At 35.2% G+C, this 25919-nt stretch overlaps 2 protein-coding genes across 7 annotated transcripts in view; one reads left to right on the forward strand and one right to left on the reverse strand.

Annotated features, from left to right (window-relative positions):
- LOC134211702 (coiled-coil domain-containing protein AGAP005037) overlaps nucleotides 1–25919 on the reverse strand; it is a 107268-nt gene that overhangs the window by 37630 nt on the left and 43719 nt on the right. For all 5 annotated transcript variants that reach the window (XM_062688846.1, XM_062688844.1, XM_062688845.1 and 2 more), the window contains exons 12-14: nucleotides 25796–25891; nucleotides 8407–8561; nucleotides 8200–8283 (exon numbers count right to left, since the gene is read on the reverse strand). In XM_062688846.1, coding sequence (XP_062544830.1) covers nucleotides 8200–8283; nucleotides 8407–8561; nucleotides 25796–25891 — 335 coding nt within the window. The remainder of the gene's footprint in view (nucleotides 1–8199; nucleotides 8284–8406; nucleotides 8562–25795; nucleotides 25892–25919) is intronic.
- On the forward strand, nucleotides 8938–25816 carry LOC134211705 (uncharacterized). 2 transcript variants are annotated; one of them, XM_062688851.1, is made up of 3 exons: nucleotides 8938–9520; nucleotides 25356–25492; nucleotides 25542–25816. In XM_062688851.1, exons 1-3 carry the CDS (start codon nucleotides 9213–9215, stop codon nucleotides 25592–25594), a joined length of 498 nt encoding a protein of 165 aa, XP_062544835.1. In that variant the 5' UTR covers nucleotides 8938–9212; the 3' UTR covers nucleotides 25595–25816. The 2 variants fall into 2 exon arrangements, with proteins under 2 accessions (XP_062544835.1, XP_062544834.1); XM_062688850.1 differs by having other exon boundaries at nucleotides 8940–9520; nucleotides 25561–25816.

Genomic DNA, 25919 nt, shown 5'->3' on the forward strand with positions numbered 1-25919 from the left:
AGCGAAGCGTATAAATTTGCGTTGAACGGATTCTATTCTAGCAATATTGTTCTGGTAATATGGAGCCCACACTGCGGAACAATATTCTAAAATCGATCTGACTAAAGAACAATAGAGTGCTTTGAGGCAGTGGACATCATCGAAATGCTTTGCAATTCGGAATATAAAGCCAAGGGTGCGAGAGGCTTTAGAAGTTACGTACGCAATATACTCTCTAAACGTTAGCCTAGAATCTAACATCACCCCGAGGTCTCTGACAGAAGATTCTCGCCGGGGACTAGTGGAACCGATTTTGTAGTCGTAGCTAATCACAGAACGTTTGCGGGAGAATGACATCAAAGAACATTTGTCAGCATTGAGTACCATCTGATTTAAATCACACCAGTTTGCAAACAAATTCAGTTGTGAATTGTGATTGTAGGAACGACGCATCATCGAGATTTTTTATAATCCAGTACAGCTTGAAATCATCGACAAATGAGAGCTTGAAAGACTTGAGCAACAAATTGATGTCGTTTAAATCTATCTATATAATAAAAATGAAATGGTCCGTGTTCGTATCCGCATAACTCGAAAACGACTGGATGGATTTTATTCATTCCTTCAGCAGTTACATTCGTTATAGTTTCCGACGGGTTTATATGATATTTCCTCATGCGAAAATTATTTAAAAAAAAAAAATTAACCGTGAAAAACTAAAATAAAGATTCGTATGGGAATTTCACATGGGCAGTTTGCGACGCACATTTCCGCCTACTATGCAAGACAACGTCTGCCGGGTCGACTAGTAAATAATAAAAACAAGTGGCCCAAGATGGCTACCTTGCGGCACTCCTGAGGTCATCGGAAAATAGGATGAAATGCAATCTCCAATTTTGATTGCCATTTCTCGATTGCTCAGATATGACTGAGGCCAGTTCAGGAGAGGCCCGGAGAATCCAAGACGCTCGAATTTGGCAACGGCGATCTTATGATTGATTTTATCAAAAGCTGCTGTAAAGTCCGTATAAATTGAATCAACCTGTTGTCCTTTCTGAAGAGCCTTAGTGATGGTTGACGAATAAACAAGTAGGTTCGTAGTTGTTGATCGTTTGGGGATGAAGCCATGTTGATCCTCTGATATATAACCCAGGCAGTTGTGAGATAAAAAATTGTGCACCAGTTTTTCAAACAGCTTTGAGATTGCACATAGAGCAGCAATACCCCTATAGTTCTTGACTTGCTGCTTATCACCTTTCTTAAAGACAGGCAAAATGTAGGATTTTTTCCAGTGATCCGGAAAAGTTCCAGTACGCAGCGATAGGTCAAACAACATTGATAGAGTCAGACATAAACTGGAGGAACTTTTTTTAAAATAATTGATGGGATGCCATCCAGTCCCGGATTAGACGAAGATTTCAAAGAGGAACAGCATTCGGCGGTGACAATGGCATGTTGGCCAACTGGAGGATATAACGGGACATTGGCAGCAGCTTGCAAATCAGAAGTTGAGAAGATGGTTCGACAAAACTCCAGAGAATTGCTCCAAAAAAAGATCACAAATTTCTTCTGTAGACGTCTGTTTGATATGCCCATTAGTCATGACAGTTGGGAGACCGGATTCTTTCCGTTGTGAACCCTTCTTCTCCTTCTTCTTATTGGCATTACATCCCCAAACTGGGACAGAGCCGCCTCACAGCTTAGTGTTCATTTAGCACTTCCACAGTTATTAACTGCGAGGTTTCTAAGCCAGGTTACCATTTTTGCATTCGTATATCATGAGGCTAACACGATGATACTTTTATGCCCAGGGAAGTCGAGACAATTTCCAATCCGAAAATTGCCTAGACCGGCACCGGGAATCGAACCCAGCCACCCTCAGCATGGTCTTGCTTTGTAGCCGCGCGTCTTACCACACGGCTAAGGAGGGCCCCGTTGTGAACCCACGAAGCCCCAAAATCCTTTTGGGTTAAGCCGTAGGTTTCTTTGAATTTTTCGTTGATACGAAGAGTAGAGCCTGTCGTTCACATATTTATAACGCCGATTTGTGGAGTGATACATGACCTTGTAATAGTGCGTTTTGAATTTTTAGTATTTCCTCAAGGCAGACTTTTTCCGGGTTTTCAGGCGTTTAAATAATTATTGCTCCAAGGTGGATTCATAGGAAGAGATGATATACGTTTTGGTACAAACTGATTAATCGAGTAGAGTAATATGTTTGAGACCGTAATAACAGCAGAGTTAACATTCATGTTCATGGTGACATCCTGCCAGTTAATATTTTCTAGGAAAATATTCATACTAGTATAATCACCCTTTTTGAAATTGTAGTAGATGCTTTCAACTGGTTCAGAGAAAATACAAGGCGTGACGCTACTCACAGTTATGAGCAAAGGTGGATGATTTGAAGTTAACGTTACGAGAGGCGAAGGAGCTCCAATCAACGTGCAGCGAATATTGCCGTCCGAACTGCCGAAACAGAGATCAAGTAGTCTTCCATTTTCATTCATAATGTTATAAATTTGATGAATGCGTGCTAGACAATAACTGTCTAAGAGAACTGAGCTTATTGAACTGATCGACGAGTGGGAAGTGTCGGGATAAAGATAGCCTGATTGACTTGGTAGTAAGCAAAAACATTAAGCAAATTAAAATCTCCTAGAATCACCTAGGGTAACCGTACCCTTAGTGAAGGTAGCACCAATAGTGGAGGTAGTGGGGTTTTAATTGGATTTATCATATGTATACACTTTACGATGGTTTCAGTTGATTCGCCGTGCTTTTAATATCCTGTTGAATGCAACTTATCTTAAGATTTTGCTTGAAAAACTATTGAAAACAATGATTTTCCTTAACAAAATTGACTCCCTTGCACCTATAGTGGTGCAACTGTACCAATAGTGGCGAGTCTCATATGAAACCAATGGATAGCACCACTATGGGAACCAAAATTAATTTTTACCGCCACTAAAGGAACAGTGTACCCATAGTGGTGCAAGCAATATTTGGTAATTGTTGATGTTAAATGACATCTATCTCATTTTTGTTAGCAAATTTATTAGTTTATCTATTGACCAAGATATTAAATCTGTAAATTTCCCATAATTATCAATTTTTAAAAAATATTTTCTTTTGTGGATCTACTAATACCTCCACTATTGGTACCGTTACCCTACTATCCTTGAGTTGCATCCGATCCAATATCGAAGGAAGTGAACTCGGTCCGGTGGAATATACAAAACGCATATGAATAAAGTGTGGGTTTCAAAATTAACAGCAACCCAAACTTGTTCGACCGCTTCGGAATTCGGGATGGACAATTGACGAACTTTATATTTCGCTCGAACGGCTAGTAGCACACCACCGCCAGTTTTTTTGTTACTATTTTTACAGTTGCGATCCAGCCGAAAAACATTGTAATCGGTACCAAAAATCTGGGTAGATATTTTGTCTTCACGTAGCCATGTCTCGGTGAATGCTAACGCGTCATAGCATGAGTCGGATGAAGCAAGAAGATAATCATAAATACGAGTATTTATGCCACCAACATTCTGCTAATAAATCAATAGCTTGTGATCTACACCATTGTCGACATTATTCGCTTGATTTGGGTCATTGAATTGAGTAGAGCTGGACGACGATTGACAGGAATTGGGTAGACAAGTCTCGCATTCTGATGCGGAAGAGGTGATGCGAGGGGCGACATTATTTGTTTCTGGCGGGTTGTCTGGGGAGCAGCTCGGCATTGAGGGGATGATACATTGCGGCGCTCGGGTGCTAAAAAAGGGCGGTTATTTGACATGTCTCGCACGATGAAAGGCTTAATAGAAACACCTTCTGGCCAAAAATGTCATCTGTAATCTGGCTCTATAATAGCTCAATATAGCCGAAAACGCGAAATATGGTGCTAAATAGTATGTATGAATAATTATTAGGAACTATTTTCACCAAAAGATGTCGTCGTTGAAAAACATATATGAAAATTGCATTGAATTTTCCAAAAAGTGTTAAGAACTATCACATGAAATATCCACAAATGAGACATTTCAAAATCAGAGCATATATAGGGTAAATGAGCAGCAGAGACTCATCGAGTAGGCCAGTTTGATTTTTATTGCCTAGATCAATTTTCTTGAAACATAATGCTTTAATGCTACTCAAGTATGTACTCATGATGTCCATTTTTTAGTTAATTAGCCAAATTGAATTCAATTTGACTAGGTAGGTATGACTCACATTATTGTAGTAAAATCTTTAATTCCAATATTAAAGGTATGTTTATCAAAATATGTCCCTTGATAAGTTTGAATATACCTATGCAGTGACAGGGACAGACAGTTTTCCATGAACGAATGACTATTTTCATATTCAAACATGTATGAACACTGAAATGTTCATGAGCGTTCAAAGATGTTTATATTATATGAATAATTATTTGAAACTATGTTTTTCTCCAAAAGGTGTCGTTTTCGGAAAACATATATGAAAATTGAGATTCATGTCAATGTTCATACGTGTATGAACAGTACATTACAGTGTTCATATATCGTATGAGCATGAATAATTCTTATATTTGTGTCTACCAACAGATGGCGCTGTTAACACATTATATGAAAATGTCATTACATATCCCCTATTTCCCAATATTCGAATGTCAGCCAGTTTATTTTTCATAGTGGCATGTTGATTTAACATATTAACTAAATAAATAAATATTAAATTTTGTTGACACATCGTCCAAATTGTGAAAAGAAGTTTCTCAAACTTGATTTGCAACATTTTTGCGATACAGAAGGCATTGAGTTTCATCATATTTTTATGAAGAAAATTTCTATCAAGTGAATGTTTACGTATATGAAAACTGTAATGACAATTACACTATTAGAATATGCATTGTAATTTGAAAATTGAAATTCATATTGATATGAAGAAAGATGACAGATGAAATAAGTATTTTCGTATGTTCCTTCCTTTTTCTCTTAGTAGATGTCGCTGTTTTTTCTGGTAATATGAAAATTGCATTTAATTTCCATTCAGCCACTGATGATTTTATGAGAAATATGGATCGTTTCACAGCATGCAGACCAATCAGAAGAATTTATTTTCCATAGGTTATTTTGGCTGTCCCAATCTCACAAAAAAGAGTTGTAATCTATGCTGATGAAGCTGATTGATTGAAAACACTGCCATTGACAAGATTATATTATGCTCTGACTTGAGACGCTCTGACTATTGGGAGCTGTACCATAATTTTATTTTTGCCGTACTTTTGAAAGAACATCAAGTACAATATATCAAATGATTTAGTTCCATGAGAATGAAATGATGTTCATGGTATTGGATTGAGATCTGTTCGAATGACAGAGGTTAGTGTCTTGACTAATAACGAGAATGGCAGTATCACCAATTGCTAATTGGTAGCTTACAGTACCACGCTGGAAACAAATTATCAATTCACAGAACGTGATGAATTCAGTTTGATTGTCGAATGAAAATATCTTCGAAAGGTGTATAGAAGGTTTCACGTTTCACAGTACAAATTTTCAATTATAAATTGTATGCAATTTTCATATAAACATTCAACAACGACATCTATCGGCGTAAAAAGTGGCTATGTAAGAAACTGACAGCATTTCTGTAATTTAATGCTACTGCCTTTTACACTTCGCCGTTTTCGCCTTTCTCGTAGTCTTCTTTCTTATTGGCATCACATCCCCCACTGGGACACTGCCGCCTCCCAGCGTAGTGTTCATTTGGCACTTCCACAGTTATTAACTGCGAGGTTTCTAAGCCAAGTCATCATTTTTGCATTCGTGTATCATAAGGCTAACACGAATAACACGATGATACTTTCATGGCCAATATACATAATTTTTCAAAATGCACGAGAAAGTCACCATCCCCACTAGGTGTTCAAAGGTATCAATGATTTCAATTCGATTCCTGCACATATCAAACGTGCAACGACATTATCACAGTTCAAGATAATGTTTCACTTGTAAAAGCTTGTTGTTGTTGTTGTTGTAGTTTAGATTTGGCATTTGGTCCGAGAAACTGTGCCTCATAAACGCCAATTGCCTTGTAAAAGCTGCCTTTTAAGCAGCTACTTGGTTGACTTTTTAAAATCTTTAATAATTGTATCTTGACTAAATTTGACCTACGGATATATTGTTTGGACAATTGTATTTTTCAATAATTGAGGCACTGATAAAATGTTTTGTTCGCCTCGATGATGATGATAGATTTTCCATAATTGTAATTTGACCTTTGACTTGCGCTTTTCAGCTGTTTAAATGATTCTGTAGATTAGTAATAACTATCTACAGTAGAGTTTCGTTCCCAAGGCTGATACCAAAACTTTTGATATTGACGGAGCGGTAACACAAGTTTTTATTTTGTTGACGACGTAGTTTACTAGATTATTATTGATGCTTACAAGTGGCTAACGTTACCTGTAATTAACATGGAACGCGATTCTGGGTGGAACTTTTGAAATTTTTACGAGAGATATCGAACTCGAGATATGAACTCGAAGCATCATTATGAGAATCTGTCGATGAAATAGAAGATTTTTTTCAATTCATATTTTTGTTTTGTTTTGCCAATCTGATTAAATTGTTGTCAAATTAAATTCAATTAATTATCTTAAAGATAAATCGTCAAGCTCAATCCTTTGTAGGGGTATGTGGCGCGACCACCATCATCATCATCATCAACATCAGTTATTTCTAACAATATAAATAAATCATCCTTCCAAATCGTTGGTAACGCTTGAGTTGAACTTACAACAGATTACATTCAAACTTGACTTTTAAATGCTTCATGGAAAACTCAAAGTATACTAATAATTCCTAAGATATAAAGAAACTATTTTTGGAGGGTGACCTTAAATTTAAGTCGACACACTATGTGTAACTTTTAACTTCTGATCAAAGTGAACCAATGTTTTTTGACTAGATTGAAACGTTGTGCAATGTGCATTCATATTTAAGAAGATTTTTATCAAAAAGCTTTAGCATACAGTCCTAATAAAATAAGTTGTACACGATATATTTGAACTGCCCACGATCGCATATTTGTAACGTTTGCATTTTTTTCAATTTTGAATTAAGCATGAGAATTGTCTCTAAATTGTTAGTTCTTTGAGCTGACTTAGTAAATTCAGAAAGTTTGTATCAGAAAACTCGAAAAAAATACCAAAGTTGTTTTTGTAACAATTGAGCTTGCTTTTGTCTAATCGCCTTTCTCTTTCAAGCGCATAGGGAGGATTTGATCTTTTTTATGCGCTTGAAAGAGAAAGATGATTAAGGTCACTCCTGACCTGACGGAATCCAAGTTTCAAAGTGCTCGCGTTTTCGGAGGCACACCACTCGATACGGAAGCAACGCACAACTGTCATTTTTATTTTTTCACGCATGCAGCAAAACTAAATCAACAAAAATGAAAGTTGTGCGTTGCTTCCGTATCGAGTGGTGTGCCCCCGAAAACGCGAGCACTTTGAAATTTGGATTCCGTCAGGAGTGGCCTTAAACGTCAGCAAGCTCTATGCGAGCAAAGTGACCGCATGACAGTAACACTGGGAAATTCTATCATCGATATTTAAATACAATAAATAGGAACATGGCAGATATTTCCGTCCATCATCGTAAGGGCTAAAACCAACGAAAGCTACGTCCAATTGCTAAAGCTCCACTATATCAGAACGTTTCTCCTGAGCTTACGATTTGGTACGGTTGAGTTTGGCAAAAAAAAGTGTCTCTTTTATTGGTTTTCGAGATTATGACGAAAAGATGAAAATGCCTGTTTTAACCCTACAATGAGTCTGCACCAAGCAAGTGATGTAAATTTCGCTATCAAAGATTTCAACTTTTTGGGGATTTTGAGAAAAAAAAACTTTGATTTTCATACTAATACATACCACAAAGTTAGACGTGCCATTTTCCTATTCCTACTTTTGTCGATTGTTACGAATAAGCGATCATAGACAGTGAAGCCAAGTTCAATTTTTTTAATAAGCTATAAACATCGCAGATACGATGTAAATGTGGATTCAACAAAAAAGGGTTCAAAGGGTGAATCGCATAAAATACGGCAGACTTCGTGAAAAGCCACGAACACGCTGGCTGCACGCAGTGAAATCGAACCTGAGGACCCTAAACGTTCGGGGAAACTGGAGGAACATCGTCCACGACCGATTTTATAGAATATCATTGTACTTACCTAGGTGATGTGGATTATAAGGCTTGGGGGTTCCCTGAACATCATCGCTAAATGAAACGGATTTTTCAAACGAGACTGATTTGTCTGTCGGCATGGAAATTGAAAAAAAAAATATAGAGCTTATTATTTACCTTCGTAAAAAAATCAAAGATTTTGTTGCAAAACAAAGTAAACTGTAGATAATGGAGGTAAGTTGAGTAAACCAACCTGAACGATATTGTGCTGGCAGCCCTAAGGTGCTCTGACTGTTACTAACTACTGGCTGTGCTGGTTTCTGTGTCAATGCCTTCTGTACTAAGCCGGTCAGATTGGCCAACTGTCTTTCCATGTGCTCAACCCGAATGCGATGTAAATCTTCAGGCCTGGAAATAGAGAAGCTTGATGTAGGTACTGCTGTCATAAAGCTTAGCAAACATATCCATTACTCAAAGCATATCGAAATAAAACACGAAGGCGCTCAGTCGACCTATGATTGCTATCATTTTGTTCTTGAAAGGGAAAGTCCGCGCCTCAAACACATAAATCGCTCTACCATGCTCTGGAAATCATAAGTCTGGCTAATATACACTCTCTATTTTAAATCACATTGTTTATGTCTAATTAGCCGTTTAAGTATTTAGCCACCGCTAAGAGCTATAGCATTTCTAGCAATAACATGAGATGGGCATATGCAAGCTGAAGTTGATATGCACACTCTCCCATGAAAAGCGTCATGTTCTAGTAAGTTTGTCATCCACTCTTCGACAGTCCAACACGAACATCCGTAGATTACGTACACCATTTACTTATGTGAGATAGAAATCGTGAAGCATAGATGTGTAGCATAATTTAAATATTTTGTGGCGCTTTATATGTCGGATACTATTGAATTTATAAACCTTTCGTAAGAACATGAAACAGAGATCCATGTTGCTCAAAACAAGATGAGCGATCCAACGTATCACATCGTGTGCATTCGTCGAGTGGAGAAACCCAAGTTTGAAATGTGCATATTTTGTGTATAGACATCAAACATGGAAACGAATATCTTCCGATTACGTTTCCTTACTACTATTGTGGCCGTAGTGCATTACGGGAGTATTGCTGGTGATCCAGGTAGTGAGTGGCACAATGTCAACAATGGATATACATATCTAAGAGATTTACCACTGTCTCAACTTTTGAAGCTGCAAAAATCGGTTTGTGACATATCGCAAAACATAATCAGTTCGAATAATATTTCTCTATCCGCGTTCGAGAAACGAAAAGGACTTGTGGAAGATGCCGAAAATGAACAACATAAAATAATAACAGCATTACCACTTACTAATGAATTTAGCGGGTAAGTTAGATGGTTGGACTTGGAGTATTCTATTGAAAAAATAGTCCATAGTCTCAACATTTCTTTTCTGAGTTTTGAAAACGAATTTCGCTTATTCTTATGAGGATACATATATAGAGTTTATAAGAAAACTAAAAAGAATATGTCGGACGATTTGCGGCTCAAATACCAATTGATTTACTCTCATCTAACTTTAATCCATTAAGCAACCGGCTCCAATATGTAATCACACACATTAACACATAAACTTTGTAATTTACACGCGGAAGCGCGTTTTGTGGAACATTGTGCATTAGATATTCACGACAAGACTCACGAACAAGCGTGGACGTTGCGAACTAATAGCTTTGCAACACACCCTCGGTATCTTGTCAGGTATTAAACCTGCCCACCTATTCAGAGCAGATGGATTGAAATTGAATCATGGTTTTAACAGTTGACTTTCAAAGCCGATTTATAGTGCTCAATTATCAACATTATTACCTTTCTGCTTTCTACCTGTTTTTATTTGACTTCTATTCTAAGGTCCGAGTTCTTTTGTAAATACATGATGACATATTAAAACCATTTTGAGACATTTTAGGTGAAATAAATATATAAATAAATAACAGTGAAGAAAAGGCATGTATGTGCAAATTAAATGTGAGAATATCTTTTCAGTACTCAGTATACATTAATTTTTCCTACGTAAGCTGCAATGAACGGGGTTTTTTTTCAGCAAAAGGGGTACCTACTGTTACTACCACTGCACAGTGGCTAAAATCAGGTTTTTAGTGCGTTTATTTAATAGTACCTTTATTATGTGATTTAGCGTAATTGCGTCGTCGAAACATTTTATCAGTAAGTCGACGAGCTTCTTTGGAGGTATTCAATCTTATGATCAATCCCCCTAAAAGTGAGATGAAAAAATATGTTTTCCACTTTACGTCTTCGTTGTAGCAAAAGTTTTCCTGAAAAACTTTGTCGAAGACATCAAGTTTGTAATGTCATTACTTTTGGAGATTTATTACTTTTTATGCCAACAAGTTTTGAACATGTTCGATGTTCAAGAATATGGAGACGCATGGTACATTGATTCAGCAATTCCTTGTGATGGGTGATTTATTTCTACCCTGCATAGTAGAAAATGGTTTTTGATGAAACATTCCTTACATTTGCTTACAACTCTACAGTTCAGATATTAATTTTAAGTTCGTTACTTGTACTAAAAATTGTTACTAAAAATCCAATAAAACTGTTATAGCTTTATTATTTTTTGAGCTTTTAAGTCCCAAAACCCACCAAACAGCGTATTTTAATATTATTTAAAACTTTCTAGAACATGAAAAAAAATGTAGAAATGAAAATGAAAAAGATATGATGAAAAAACATTTTTAAGGGGTTGTCAGCATAAAACGTAAAAAATCTCGAAAAGTAACGGGATTATGAACTTGGTGTCATCGACAAAGTTTTTCATGCGAACTTTTGCTACAACTTTTATGAACAATCAAACCTCATATGTTGTGAAGTGGAAAATACAAATTTTCAATCTCACTTTTTGGGGGATCGATCAGTATACTGAATACCTCCAAAGAAGCGCATTAACTTACTAATAATAGGGTTCAGGCAGGTATTTTCGTCTTTTCGTCATAGTCCCGAAACCAATAAAAGAGAAACTTTTTTGACAAACTCATCCGTCAGTACATTCAAAGTTAATTGCCTATATGCCGGGTATTAAGCCACCCGGAGTGGAAATTAATTACTATGTCTGAAACTTGATTATGCATATGTACAACATGTGATAGATTTAGTTCGGAAAAAGTATTGAGAATAACCGCCCCTTCGGTGGGGTTTGATCCCACGACCCCAGTTCGCATGACAGGTGCTTTCCCTACTAAGCTACGAAGGACCTCCGTCGTCCACCGCAGCTTAGCGGGTACTGATGAAACCAAATTCCCAGCACCAGGTACCGGCCGATCTCTCGCAATACATTTTCAGAACTAACTCTCTCAAGCGTCGGTGGACGACGGAGGTCCTTCGTAGCTTAGTAGGGAAAGCACCTGTCATGCGAACTGGGGTCGTGGGATCAAACCCCACCGAAGGGGCAGTTACCCTCCAATACCTTTTCCGAACTAAATCTATCACATGTTGTACATATGCATAATCAAGTTTCAGATATGGAAACTCATCCGTATCAAATCGTAAGCTCAGGAGATACGTTCTGCTATAGTGGAGTTCTAGCCGTAGACGTTCCTTTCGATGGTTTTAGCCCCTATGACGATGGACGGAAATACCTGCCGTGTCCCTATGTCTAGAAGATACCATTACGCTAAATTGCATAATAAAGGAAATATTAAATAACCGCACTAGAAACCCGAATTTTGCCACTGTGAATATTAATTACATACGCCTAAACTGTTCTGAAATAAAACTGATTTCCGCCAATTTTTATAATCAATGGCGGAGATAAGCTTAGGCACATGACTCACCAAATCGAACATTTTCCCTGAAATTATTTAACATGTACGCCAAATCTATTTTGAAAAAAAAAACCGGTTTCCGCCAATTTTTATAATCACTGGCGAAGTTAAACTGGGGCGTGGCGGGGCCGTGACCCACAAAATCCAATATTTTTCTCGAAACGTAGTTACATACGCCAAAACTAGAAAAAAAACTGATTTCGCCAATTGTTCTAATCACTGGTGGAGTTAAGCTGGAGCACGATGGGGCACGAGGCCCACAAATCAAATATTTTCTTTCCTAAACTAGTTTTTAAAAGAATTCCTGCTAACGTTCTAAAAAAAATCCCAAAAGAAATTTCGAAGGAATTCCAAGAGTTTCTTCCTTAAGTTTCGTAATTACTGGAAGAATTTCTTTGATAAAATCCTGTAATAAATGCTGAAACAATTCATTAAAAAATTGAAGGAATTCCTAATTCAATTTTCACAGGAATTTCTAAAGCAATTTCAAAAGAAATTCATAAAGAAATTCGTAAAAGGAATTCTTCTGAAGGAATTTCAGAAGGTTTTTCTAAAGTAATCTCCGTAGGTATTCACTTATCGTGTAGTTCTTACGTTAGCACAAACACAAATCCTTATAAAGTATTCTTATAGAAATTTCAGAAACGTTTCCATACAAATTCCAAACAAATTCCTAAAGGAATTTACAAGGCAATTCCTAAAGGATTTTTTGAAGAAATTTTCTAAAAAGAATTTGGATGGAGTTTCCGAAAAAAATCTAAATTTCCAAAACGCTTTTTGACAGGTTTTCCGAAAGAATACCTAAGGAATGCTCAAATAAACTACTGGAGGAATTTCCAAATGTATTTTAAGAGGACTTTTCTAATGAGTTCTTGAAGAAAATTCCGAAGAACATCCTGAAAAAGAAATTTCCTAAAGAATTATTAAAGGTATCCATGAAATAATTTCGAATAGAATTTCCAAAAAAATACCTGTTGGATATTTCATTTACATTTTTAGATTTCTACAGAAATTCCTTATAAAATTTCTTCGGGAATTCTTTTGAAATCCGGACAGTAGTAAAACAAAATCCTGTTCTGAATCTGGAATTAAGACTTCATCCTAAGAAAAACAAAAGTATCGGGATAGTTGATCCATCATCATACTTCTTCAGATATACTAAAGAGTTTCTTGTGAATATTCTTCACGTATTGCTTCGGAAATTTCTCCAAAAAATTCTTAGAGTTCTCATCCGGGTGGTATTTAATGAATTTATATAAAAGTTCGTCTAAAAATTCCTCAAGATTTTTTTTTCGAAAATTTGTGGCAAATGAATTTAAAAATACCTTCGGAAAATTCTTAAGGAATTCTTTTGGAAATTCATTAAAAACTTTTACCAAGAATTACTCCTCTTTTTAATAATTTCAGAAATTTTTCCAGGTGTTCCATTCCCTCGGCTACCGTAATTTCTCCAGAATTTCCGAATGATTTCCCAAAGGAATATACGAAAGAACTCCTGAATGAAATCACGCCATTCTTGAATTTCGCTGGGCATTACTTTAAGATTGCCTTCAGAGTTCCCTCCAGCGATTCTTTTTGATAATTCTCAGGAAATTACTTCACAAATAGATCCAGAAATTCTGTTGGAAATGGAAGATATTTCTTCGAAAAATCAACGAAGTAACTCTAAACATCCATTCTGAATTTCCCTAAAGAATTCCTTTAAAAAATCCTATAGGAAAACCATAGAAAAATCCTTACGGAATCCTTGCGTCTTGAGAGTATTTGTTTCAGAAATTCCTTCGGCAATTCCTCTAGAAATTCCTTCGAAACTTCCTTTCGCATTCTTTTAAGATTTTCTTCGAAAATTCTTTTAGAAATTTCTTCTGAAATTTTTTCAAGAATTTCTTTGGAAATTTGGTCGGAATTCTTTCGGAAATACCTGCCTGCGGAAATGTTCCAGGAAAACCTTCCAAAATTACTTTAGGAGAATTCCTTCAGAATTGGTTTTTATCAATTCCTTTGGAAACTGCTTTGGTAATTCCTGAGCAAGTTGGTTTAGGATTTTTTTCGAACTTTTTAAGAAATTACTCCAGCAATTATTTCAAGAATTTCTTAAAGAAATTAGTCCAGTAGTTCCTTAAGAAATCTCTTCCGAAACTCTAGGAAGAAAATCTTGAGATTCATTTGAAATTTCTTTAGAAATTCTTTCGATTTACTTCAGGATTTCCTTCGGACATTTAACCGGAAACTCATTTGGAACTTTCTTTAGAAACGCATCCGAAAATTTCTTTAGTGTTTTCTTTAATAAATTTCCGAAACAAAATCTTCTAACAATAAATCATTCTTGCGGGAATTTCGGAAGGAATTTAGTTTTCCTATATATATAGGAATAGTTTTCCTAACAGGATTTCCTGAAGGAAGTTTCTAAGAAATTTCCGGATAAATTTACAAATGCCTTTCCAGAGATTTTTTCGATGGAATTCCTGGATAATTTCAAAAGAAATACGTAAAGGAACTTCCGAAAAAAAATTGATATTTTCTTAGAATTCCTTCCTTAAATTTTCAAAGAAATTTCTGGGTTTATCTCCGAAGTAATTTCGGAGGAGAAACCCCTGGAAGAAATTTTGAAAGGATTCTTGAAAGAATGTCCAAAAAAAACTTGGAGAAATTTAAGAATGTTCAGAAAGTCGTTTGAAAATTCCGTTAGGAAGGAAATTCCGAAGAAATTAATGGATGAATTTTCGAGGAAATGGAATTTTCGATGGAATCCAACGGATTTCTTGAAATAATTTTCAAAGGTGTTCCTGTAGGAATTTTTGGGATTATCTGGAAAAATCGTGGATGTATTTCCTAATGAATTCAATTTCCAAGGCGTTCTTGAGAACATCCGAAAATTTATGGACAGTAGTAAAACTCAGTTTTGAATCTGGAATTGCTTGCTAGAAACCCACCATTTCCAAAACTCTGGCACCGCTACTGGTTACTATAGTCCAGAACGCTAAGTAATGGATATGAATAATAACATTTTTGTACAAGAGAAAAAAGTACCACTAGGAATAATATGAGTTTTCAATTCACTCCAATTTTCTATTACTCTTTTCTATTGTAGAATAGAGTATCAATTTGAAAATCAAAAATTGTCAAAATACAATATTGGGGCGAATTGTGAGAGAACCCAATCGCACAAAAATTTAACCAGATTGCGGCGACGCAATTAACTCTGTAATTAACAAATGTGCAAAACTCAACAGCAAACCCGAGCAACGCAGGGTATATTCTGTTAATAAACCCGAAGAATCATCTTTCTTATTAAATACTTATGACAATTAGTTTATAACTGCACGGGGACATTGCCTCAAATCTTCGAACAGAGTGTGTGTAAAGACATTTTGAGAAATTTTGGTACCATATTTCAGTAGTCAATGCAGGGCAGGATAAGGAGTACTAAAATTTCAATTCGATCTAATTTCTCTCGAGTTTCTGACTAATAATTAGCTCATTGCTTATTACATAGATAGTGATTGAAACGACGCATGGTCAAAAGCAAATCAGTCCTTTTCAGGGTTAAAATTTTTGCGAAAGAGAAGGTAACCCTAATAAAAAATCTCAATAGAAAAACAATAGAAATAATTGTAACAGTAAAATGCAATGAATGGTAATTACGCCAAAGTCTATTGTCACTCACAATATAATAACATCAGAGAATATTGTTTTCTACCATACAGCCTATTGTAAATGGCAGTTTTACAATAGAAAATGGGGTTGTTATGTATCTTTACAATAAAATAAATGATTTTTCTCGAACAAAATTTTGCCATTACAATAGAAATTATTGTAATTCTATTGTCCACATTTTGCCGGTAATATAATCTATTGTACGTCTAATGGAACAACAATATGACAACTTGATTGGTATAATATAGGAACAGTAGAGTTTATTTTTCATCAATAAAATTTATTGTATTTTTATAATATTTTATTTTTTTTTTTTGCTGTGCACCTTAATTTATTTATTTATTACATCAACCTACATTACATTACAGCCCCTTATCAATAAGGAATCAATCCTTTTTTGAGAAAACAGAACAGTAATACTGTTTTTGGCCATGCATCGGAGCCCTAGCCACATCCTTGTCTTGCTTCTAGAATATCACCAGTGAAACTCTTAAAACCCTGGATTTAGCTCTGTCTACAAGACCATTTCAAGCAAGAGAATTTGTTCAGTTGTTCACTACCATTTTCCACCAGTTCATGAAGAGTTAGTACGTATTTAAACCCCTAACTCGATTTTTCCAGCAGTCAGTTCTGCCTAGGACCGGGTATCGAGGTTTTATAACTAATTGCTTGAAAAGTTGTTTCCACTGCATACAGTTTAGCCTCAAACAAGAGGAATTCGAGTCTTTCAACTGTCTGTAAGGTAACATTAATTATGCTTTATTTCTGAGACTGCTGTTGGTAGCGGGGACTAAATACGATGAATCCTTGTGCTTAAAGGACCCGAAAACTTTTTCTAACAGGAAATTTATCTAAATATGATATTGGTGGCGTGAGAGCTGAATTTCGCTTACACTTTGTATTTAGAACAATGACCTGTTCGACAAAGTTCTAGAACGCTTCAAATACTACATGTTAATAAAAAATCGGAACTGTAAATGATTTTTTAATAAAGTTTTTAGTAATAGCAATGCCATGAAAAGTTGATTTGCTTATTTTTTCACTCCTTTCTTCCTTTTCGTCCCGGATAAAAAATAAAATAGAGTTGCAATAAAATATCATAAAAATACAATACATTTTAATTATGAGCATTAAATTCTATTGTTTTTATATCATTCCAGTTAAAGTGCCATATTGTTATTCCAACAGACGTACAATAAATTCTATTGCCAGTAAGATGTCGGCAATAGAATTACAATAAAATCAATTGTAATGGCAAAAATTTGTTCGAGAAAAAATCGATTTTTTTATTGTAAAGATACATAACCCCTTTTTTATTGTAAAACTGCCATTTACAATAGGCTTAATGGTGGAAAACAATAGTCTTTAATGTTAATCTATTGTGATCCACAATAGTACCATTCATTTCAGTGTACTGTTGTAATTCTTTTGGGATTTTTTATTAGGGGTGCCATCACCAATTGCAAAAAGAGTAGCCTCTATGGAACAAACAACCTAATGCACTCGATGTGGTGGTATTGCTATAGTGATAGCATCCCAACGTCATTTTTGTTGATGTTCTAGGTTCGAATCCCGTTGGGGTCATACAATTTTTGTAATTGCTTACTGATAATTTTCGCGAAAAGTGAGTGAGGCGTAAAAAGGGATGAAACGGAAAAAGAAATTCATCAAGTAGGCACGATTTTTGCTTATCTTCTAGGTTTGCTCTAGAGAAAAAAGAGGGGTGGGTGAGAGATGTTTTTCACTACAAACTCCAAAAAAAGATTCTCCTCCGACCCGACCCCCTCCGACACATTTCAGGCCCCAAATCCCAATTCCAAATCCAAATCGGGGACATATGATTAAACAGGTTTATAATTATTCCCACTGAATTTCCTTTCTGATAGAATATTCATTTTGTGATTTTTCGCTTTAAATATGATAAATATAACGCGCTGCATTGCGTAATACGACACCATCACTGAATTGCACTTTTTCGCATTTCAAAATGCAAGTGCGTTTTTTAGCTCTGGTATACGGTTTGGAGTCTCGATTTATTCTAAGCATTTCTCGTATACATCAACAGAAATGAGGCTATCAATTAAAATCGCGGGAAAAACGGAAATTATAATGAAAGTAACTGAATTGATATGAACACCGCCGCGTTACGCTGATCGACAAACAGTGTTCTACAAATGGTGTCGCGTTACGCAAACGTGTTTATCGTTGGTAGAATACGTAATTTCAGCCTATTTCGATGCGACATGTTGTATTCGACGCAGAACATTATCACATCATCTATCGCTGAATGTAGTTCGAGTAGGTGGTCACGATCTGGAGTTTTGGTTATTAAAGTTTGAGGGACTAAGCGGCACAAATTTAGAACTGAACCGCCCCGTAACGCTGGGTAGACACCTTTGCGTGGTGTGTTACGGTGTAAGATCTACCACGGTCATATTGTCAGCTGCAGGCAAATCCTGACCCAAGTCGGGGCTTCGCTGAGTCGGGGCCTCTCGTTAAGTAAGTACTACATCAACACTTCCTTTCCCTCCCAAGTTACGGTGAACCGGCACAAATTTAGAACTGAACCAATTCCATTCATATCACATATCTAATCTAATGGGTTTTCCTATTTTTACAGTAGTCACACCCAAGTATGATCCGGATCGGTTTTTAAGTACGTGGTCAGACGATCGATCCTCCTAGACGTGAGGTTTTTTACACTAGAAAGTTCTATATTGCCATTTTTCTACGTTAACCATTTTGAAAGGTGATGATGGCCCAAGAAGCTCAGCAATGTTGAAGAGGAATATTTCTTTCGTTTTTTACGTGATCCGTTTTCAACTTTTTATTTACTTCCGAAAAGATTGGTTTACGTCTCATGTATCAACCAACGTTTATCACAAGAACGAGTGCACTACTTTGAACTATCTTTTAAATCTTTATGCTCTCATCAACACTACTCAGAAAATAAACACTCAATTTTGAAAATAGTGTTTATGTCCTGGTGTAAAATAATTGTCTTATTATTGTATATTCATTTAAGTCAAAGCGAAGTTCATTCGGATACCTGATATAATATGTCTTAATTAACGAGATTTTTTGCTCAAGGCTGGTTCATCTCGATTAACATTACATGGAAATAAATAAATTTTCAATTTATAACTCAACAACTCTCTGTTAACCTTTTTCGATAGGCCCTTATCCTTTCAGTGGTTTGGTGAAGTTTTTTGCCTGATGCTATTCATTATATTTTCATCTGCCGGTGACCAACACACTTAAATTATTTCACTGATATTGACTGAAAATCTCTGTTGAAGTTCGACTGAAATATCGACTAAATTGGCGTATGTTTACTGCAGCTTCTTTGTGCGGTGTAATAAACAAACATTTTTTTCAGCTGGGATATCAGCAAAAAAATACGGACCGAGCACTCGGCTGTAACGATCTCGGTTAAAGAATAAAAAATGCCGAACCTGTCCGAACGAAAGGAAAATTAACTAAAATATTAAAAATCATCAAATAAAATGGAGAAAAAACACGAGTCTTTCGGTTCCTCAAAGCTAAAACTATGTTTAAGAATCAAGATAAACTTTGTATTATTAAACATGATTGCGGCTCCGTAACGCTTCACGTCAAATGAACCTTTCAAATAAACGATACATTGAAAAAAATATAATCATACTTGGCATCCACAAACAAGTTTGACGGTTCGTGACATGGTAGAAGGAAACCGTGTTCGAGAGCAAACTGTTCGTTACGTTTACTCATATGAGTGCATGGTGATATTGCGTGGAAAAGAGAAAGTTTAAAAAAAAAAAGTCTCACAATTTATTCGAATAAAAAAACTCAGTTTCACGTGACTTATTAATTGACGACCCCAATGACTCCGACACAACACCAAACATTTGTAATTTCCCACCACTCCGTAACATTTCTGTATGGTAACCCATTTTTGTAGTATGGACAGTTACCAAATGACACACCCCGTTACACCCCCAATTATGTTACGCTAAGGACTGTTCAGTTTATTGAGAGAACACTTTTACATGACGATATAAAACAGACAGATTGGTCAATTTGTATAGAGTTTGCTTTATCGTATATTGTAATACACTGTCAATCAACTGTAATTTTTGAAAAGAGATGATGATGATGATGGTCCCGCCACATACCCTACAAAGGTTTGAGCTAGACGATTTATCTTTAAGATAATTAATAATGATCAATTTTAATCAGATTTGGCAAACAATAAACGATCCGATTATTTCCACAGATATAAATAACATTAACATATAACATCGCTGTACAGCAAAAAACATAAGTTAGTAAAAAGAAACAGTTGAATTCCACCACAGAGTTTTGCAAGCATCATCAGTGGTACAGCGAGCCCGATTAAGTTACAAAACTTGTGATACCTCTCGCATGATGCCAAAAGTTTCGTCAAGAAGCGCGTACTCAAACTATTCTCGCTAGTACCAATCAATTTAATTTACTCGAAAAAATTCAAAACTTGTGTTACCTCTCCGTAGATACCAAAAGTCTCGATAAAATCGCGTTCTATCTGAGAGCTCACTACTTTTCATAGTATCCTTCAAACAGTTCCAAATGTTTCAAGTATTGATCATAAAATCGTAAAAAGTCATTTATACCTGTATTCGCGCGCGATTCTCAAACATTTGTAGACTACACAAAAGAATGTAAAAATACAAATCAATAAATAAAATACCATCATCATCATCGAGGCGAACAAAAATAGTCTATAAGCGCCCTAATGAAATAAAAAAATCATTTACATTGTTCAAGAAAAGATATCCGTTAACACAAACTTCGTCAAGATACACAATTAGTCAATACCAAAACTTAAATATATGACTGTTTAAAAACAGCTTTTACGTGCGAAATACAAAGTCTCTTGAACTGTGTGATAGTGTCCTTGCACGCTTGATGTGTATAGTCATCGAATTGAATACGTTTATTCCTTTATAAAACAATGAATTTTGTGAAGCTCCATACAAAAATAAGGTGTTCTTATTTCATCCGCGTTTCTAGTATTATATCTATGAATGTCACTTCCTCTTTCAATTCGATTACACAAATATCAGGGCAGCAATCCATTTATTATTTTAAAAATGAACACCATAGTTAAATAAACAATTCTTTGCTTCACTGATAACCATTGTAAAGCGTCCAACAAAAAGGAGGAGGAAGTGAATCTATTACATCTCAAAATCAAGCGCATAACTTTATTTTGCAAATGCTGTAACCTCGATATTTGTGTTTCATTGGCCAGAAATAAAATGGAGGCGCAAAAGTCCAGGTGAGGAGAGATGATTGATTTGTACAACTGTATTTTACTCGCAACAGTTAATTCGTTTTTATTCGACATAAAATTCCATACTTCTTGGCTATTTTCTTGATGACATTGTTGATATGAGAATCAAATTTCAATTTATCATCAATAATCACGCCAAGATATTTAATTTCTCGAACGCGATCAAGTGTTTCATCATCAATTCTAACAGAAACATTATCAATGAATCGATTTCGCGAAATTACCATGTATTTAGTTTTACTTATATTCAACTTCAACTGTTTGTACTTCAACCATCTACTTAGAGAATGCAAATCTGTATTCAAGCGTGAAACAACATCATCGATATTTCTAGCTGCAATGAATAATACTGTGTCATCCGCGAAAAGATTAATGTTACAAAAACGTAAGACCCGTCCCATGTCATTAATATACATAATAAATAAAACGGGCCCTAATACACTTCCCTGTGGAACACCAAGATTACTTTCCATGGGATTTGAAACACAATCATTAAAAACAGTCCTTTGGATTCTGTCAGACAAATAGCTTCTGAACCATTCATACGCAGAACCCGAAATTCCAAAGCGCTTGATTTTTCCAACAATAAGGGCCTAGAGATTGTTTCAAAGGCGCGTTTAAGATCCAAAAATACAGCAATGATAGTATCTTTACACTCCATGTTTTCTTTCCATTTGGCTAACACTAAGTTCAATGCGGTTTCACAAGAATGTCCTTCTCGATATCCCGATTGCTCTTGTATTAACAAGTTATTATTATTCAAATATGTTACCAACTGGCCTTTCACAACAAGTTCTAATATTTTATCTAATGTGTGCAACATGTTGATGGGACGAAACTCTTCGGCTTTAATCGTTCCAGCAACTTTTGAATAGGAATTATAAGAGATTCCTTCCAAACCTGCGGCACGTGCCCGGTTCTCAAAGATTCATTAATAAGGTCCAGCAGTTTGTGTCCAATGACATGAAAACAATCTTGTATAACTCTAGCGTTAACGTTATCAACTCCAGCCGTTTTGCCCAAAGAAAAGCATATATTTTTAAGTTCATCAAAAGTAATTGGGTGAAAACAATCAAATCTACATGTACTATTAACCGGCTGTTTTATTTCATCAGGCTCATCAACCAAATCGATAGACCGATTAATTGATGAAACACTATCGATGAAATAATCGTTGAAATTGCAAGCAATTACTTGTTCAGAATTTTCTAATGTGCCATTAAAAGTTATGGACCGCGGATTGGAACTATTAGGTTTCAACAAAGATTTCAAAATTTTCCATAACTCCCTGCTGTTATTCTGATGCTGATCAATTTTCCTCTGAATATAATCACAACGCGTTTTTTTCAACGATTGTGAATACGTGTTCCGCGCATTCTTGTACCTGTTCCAATTGTTACAACTATGTCTTCTCAAAAATCTATTGTACAATTTATCTCTTTTACGTCTTAGACGCAGAAGATCTAAATTGTACCAGCTGTTCGAGTTATTTAAAGTTACAAATTTATGTTCAATTAACTTATTGGTACTTGTTTTCAGAACGTTCGTTAGAACAGCTGATTTCTGATCTAAGTTTCCGGAAAAATCCTGAAAATCCACGTTTCTCGCAACAAGATCCGAAACAGCTTGTTTCGAATATTTCCTCCAACACTTCAATTTAACAAAATCATTTTCGGTTATATCATTATTTTCTATATTTATGACTAATGTTTCATGATCGGTTACTTTTAAACAAATATCTGTAACTGAGTTTACAGAATCAAAGTTAGAATAAACATGATCAATTATAGTTCTACTGTGTCGGGAAATACGCGTGTAATCAACAACTTTTTGTTTCAAATTGTAAAACTCAGTCAGACGCTTTAAATGATTCGAATTTTCGTCACACCAATTAATATTAAAATCACCAGCAAGTACATTTAGTTTACTAAAATCGATAAAAATTTCTAGCCAGTTCTCTAAAATTTCAATAAAACGCTGGTCACTCGAACTGGGAGAATGATATAAAACACCATAATTACCCTTCTTCATGCCACGTGCAACCGTAATGCCTAAGAACCAATTTCCTTCACAGGCTTCGTTGATTTGAAGCTTGAATTGAACCGATTCTTTGGCATAAATAGCAACTCCGCCAGTGTGCCTTGAATGTGATAAGCAAGCAGCGACTTTGTATCCCGGTATACTGTACTGATCAAATGATTCATACTCTACAATATGCGTTTCTGCTAAAAATACCAAAGATAAAACAGTTTAAATCAAACAAAATGGCGTCTATTGTCAAAGCTTCTCAAATTTCGAGTAAACATAAGCTTTGCAACACATTTTTCATAAGCAAAATTGACAGTTTGTAAAAAAAAAAATCGGCGTGTCAACAAAATCATCAAGAAGATCGGAAAGCAACACGCTGTCATTCATTTGTCGATATCCAAAAACATTAGAAAACCTGTGGCACCCGAAACCGGAATATAAACGATTTTAGCTGCTGAAAATCCAATAAATTTAGTTTGTTATAAATATCAAAAATTTCTGAGTTAGAATTGTTTCCTTGATAATTGGATTTCATTTCTAGACGGTCAGATGATATATTCAACGAAAAAAAAAAATGATTTCTAAAATGATTGATGGTTTAAAAAACATCGACAATACTATGTGTCCTCTTTATAAACTAAACAGTCCTTATTGATGTGCAAGCCCTAATTTACTTAAAAGAAACTTTTTCTAAATTTCCAAGCCATTGTTATACTGTATCAATAAACCGTAAGCTTTTTGTTCCTTATTTCAGAAGCACATTCAATTCGCGTAACGCGATACCATATTTTTGTACCTAGTGTAACTTCATGAAAAATACACGAAAAGAAAGCTCTTGACGAGTACTAAAAGAATTCGGAACATTACTTTTCCAATGATTGTACTTTTTGTATAGTATCAACTATACCACTATTTTCGTAACGCGACACCATTTCAAAGTCACTGTTTTTAAAGTACAAATATTTCATGAAAACTAAAATTTTCGAAGCAATACAATGTGGACACAAACAGGTCATTAAAAACTGTATTTAATTACGTATTTACCAATAAATTTGCACCCAAATAGGTGCGATGGACCACATTTATAAAAATTGGATTAGGGAGTTTTTTCTTGTAATTCAATATGTATGTTTTCGTGTCCTACAGATATTGGATCCTAATTTTCAGTTTGAAATTTTGGTCTCTTGGTGTAGGAGTGCATGGATTGTGTCATTAGCAAATAATGTTTTTAAAACCATGAACTTTTTTTTTAATGCAAATCTTGACCAAGTGCACATATTATAAGGCTTCAAAGAATATTTTATGGCCATCTAAAATATTTACAGTGGGATGTTGCTCAATTATATTTGAATAACTTATTTCAAATGGGGCAAGAGGAGCACCTTTTTTTAAACAATCAAATGATACACAAAACATTAAAACTCTTTTTTAAAACCCACAATTATGATGTAGTATGCGCTGAATCTGTTAAGTAGCGTAAATTATCAAAACTACTGGAGTTTTGAACTGATTTTTGTTATTCAATGAGGCTATGATATCACTGATCCCAATTAATCGATCCCAAAAACAGTTTTTTTTCAATATGGCCAATGCGCATTAAAAGCTAATATTTTTTTATTAATATTGGTGCTCTAATACATTTCAGTGAGAAAAATTATTTTTTATTCACGTTCTAGTCTAGATGTTAGAAAGATGGAACAAAAAACTGTCGTATTGTTATATAGAAAAGCATGCTTGCTGAGAATGTATAAAGCATCATTCTTAGGGTGCTCATCTTGCCCCTTCCTACCCTAATCCTACATGTTAGCTTTGCAAAGGCAATAGGCATCGGTTCGGACTGAAAAATAACTATGATTATTTTATTTCAGTAGATACAATTGATCTTTCAGTACTAACATGTAAAAATCAGAACAATATTTAGATCTTTCCGGCGCGTTCAGATGTCATGGTTAAGAGTCGTAACGAAAGTTCAAAATAGTTTATAATATTGTATTGTTATATAAATTGGATATTTTCATTTTTTAGAGATATGTTTTTTAGGAATTGATTAAAAAAGGGGAAAATGCCCAATAGTAGACCCCCCTCATTATTCCTATAACGTACACCCTAGTGTTTTTTTTTTAATTTTATAAACAAAATAATCTTTTTTTGCTTTCCACAGCATTTTCAATGCATGAAATCATATTATTAGAATGCATTCATTCATTCGAATGTAAGCTAGGTTTTCTCGTTGCAATTTCAAAGAAAAATATTTATATTATGAAAATATGGCTGGAGGGTCCACTATTGTGTAGGGGTCCATAGGACATTATACCATATTGAATATAAAATTATATATTTTGAAATATTAAAATTCTGATTTTTTTATTATTTTTAGGAGAAGCGCTGTAGAAGCATGGGACTCAAGACCTAGTAAAATTCAATCAATATTTCAAATAAGTGTAACTGCCCTATCATTTTTGGCATTTGCCAGCTATTTACTGTGTATGATTGTTCAAGCAATCAAAAGTAAAGGTGAGTAATGTAAAAACAATACCTATAAGCTCTAACTTCTTACGGTAAGTTATAACAATTATTTCCAGGGACCACCTACTTCCATCCAACAATAACATCTAGTGCAACTTTATCGACAGCAGTTAAAAAGCGAAGACCGTTAGGCAGAAGAAGGCGCAATGTAGGAAATGTGACTACAACCATCATTGCAGACGAACTAGCTGTTAACCCTGACCCAGAACAGATATACTCATCCTTAATAACAATTTCTGAAGCTTTCGTCAAATTCAGTTCAATCGATAAATAGCAATAAACATATCTTACCGAGTTGGGTCGTACATCTGATTCGCAGTATGTGGTATCCTTCCAAGTCCTTTCACACCGTACATTGCATACTGATCATCTGCCAAACTGGCATCACTATTTAGAAAGAAAAACAAATGAAATA

The sequence above is a fragment of the Armigeres subalbatus genome, chromosome 2 (assembly GCF_024139115.2).
Source record: "Armigeres subalbatus isolate Guangzhou_Male chromosome 2, GZ_Asu_2, whole genome shotgun sequence".
NCBI classification, from domain to species: domain Eukaryota; kingdom Metazoa; phylum Arthropoda; class Insecta; order Diptera; family Culicidae; genus Armigeres; species Armigeres subalbatus.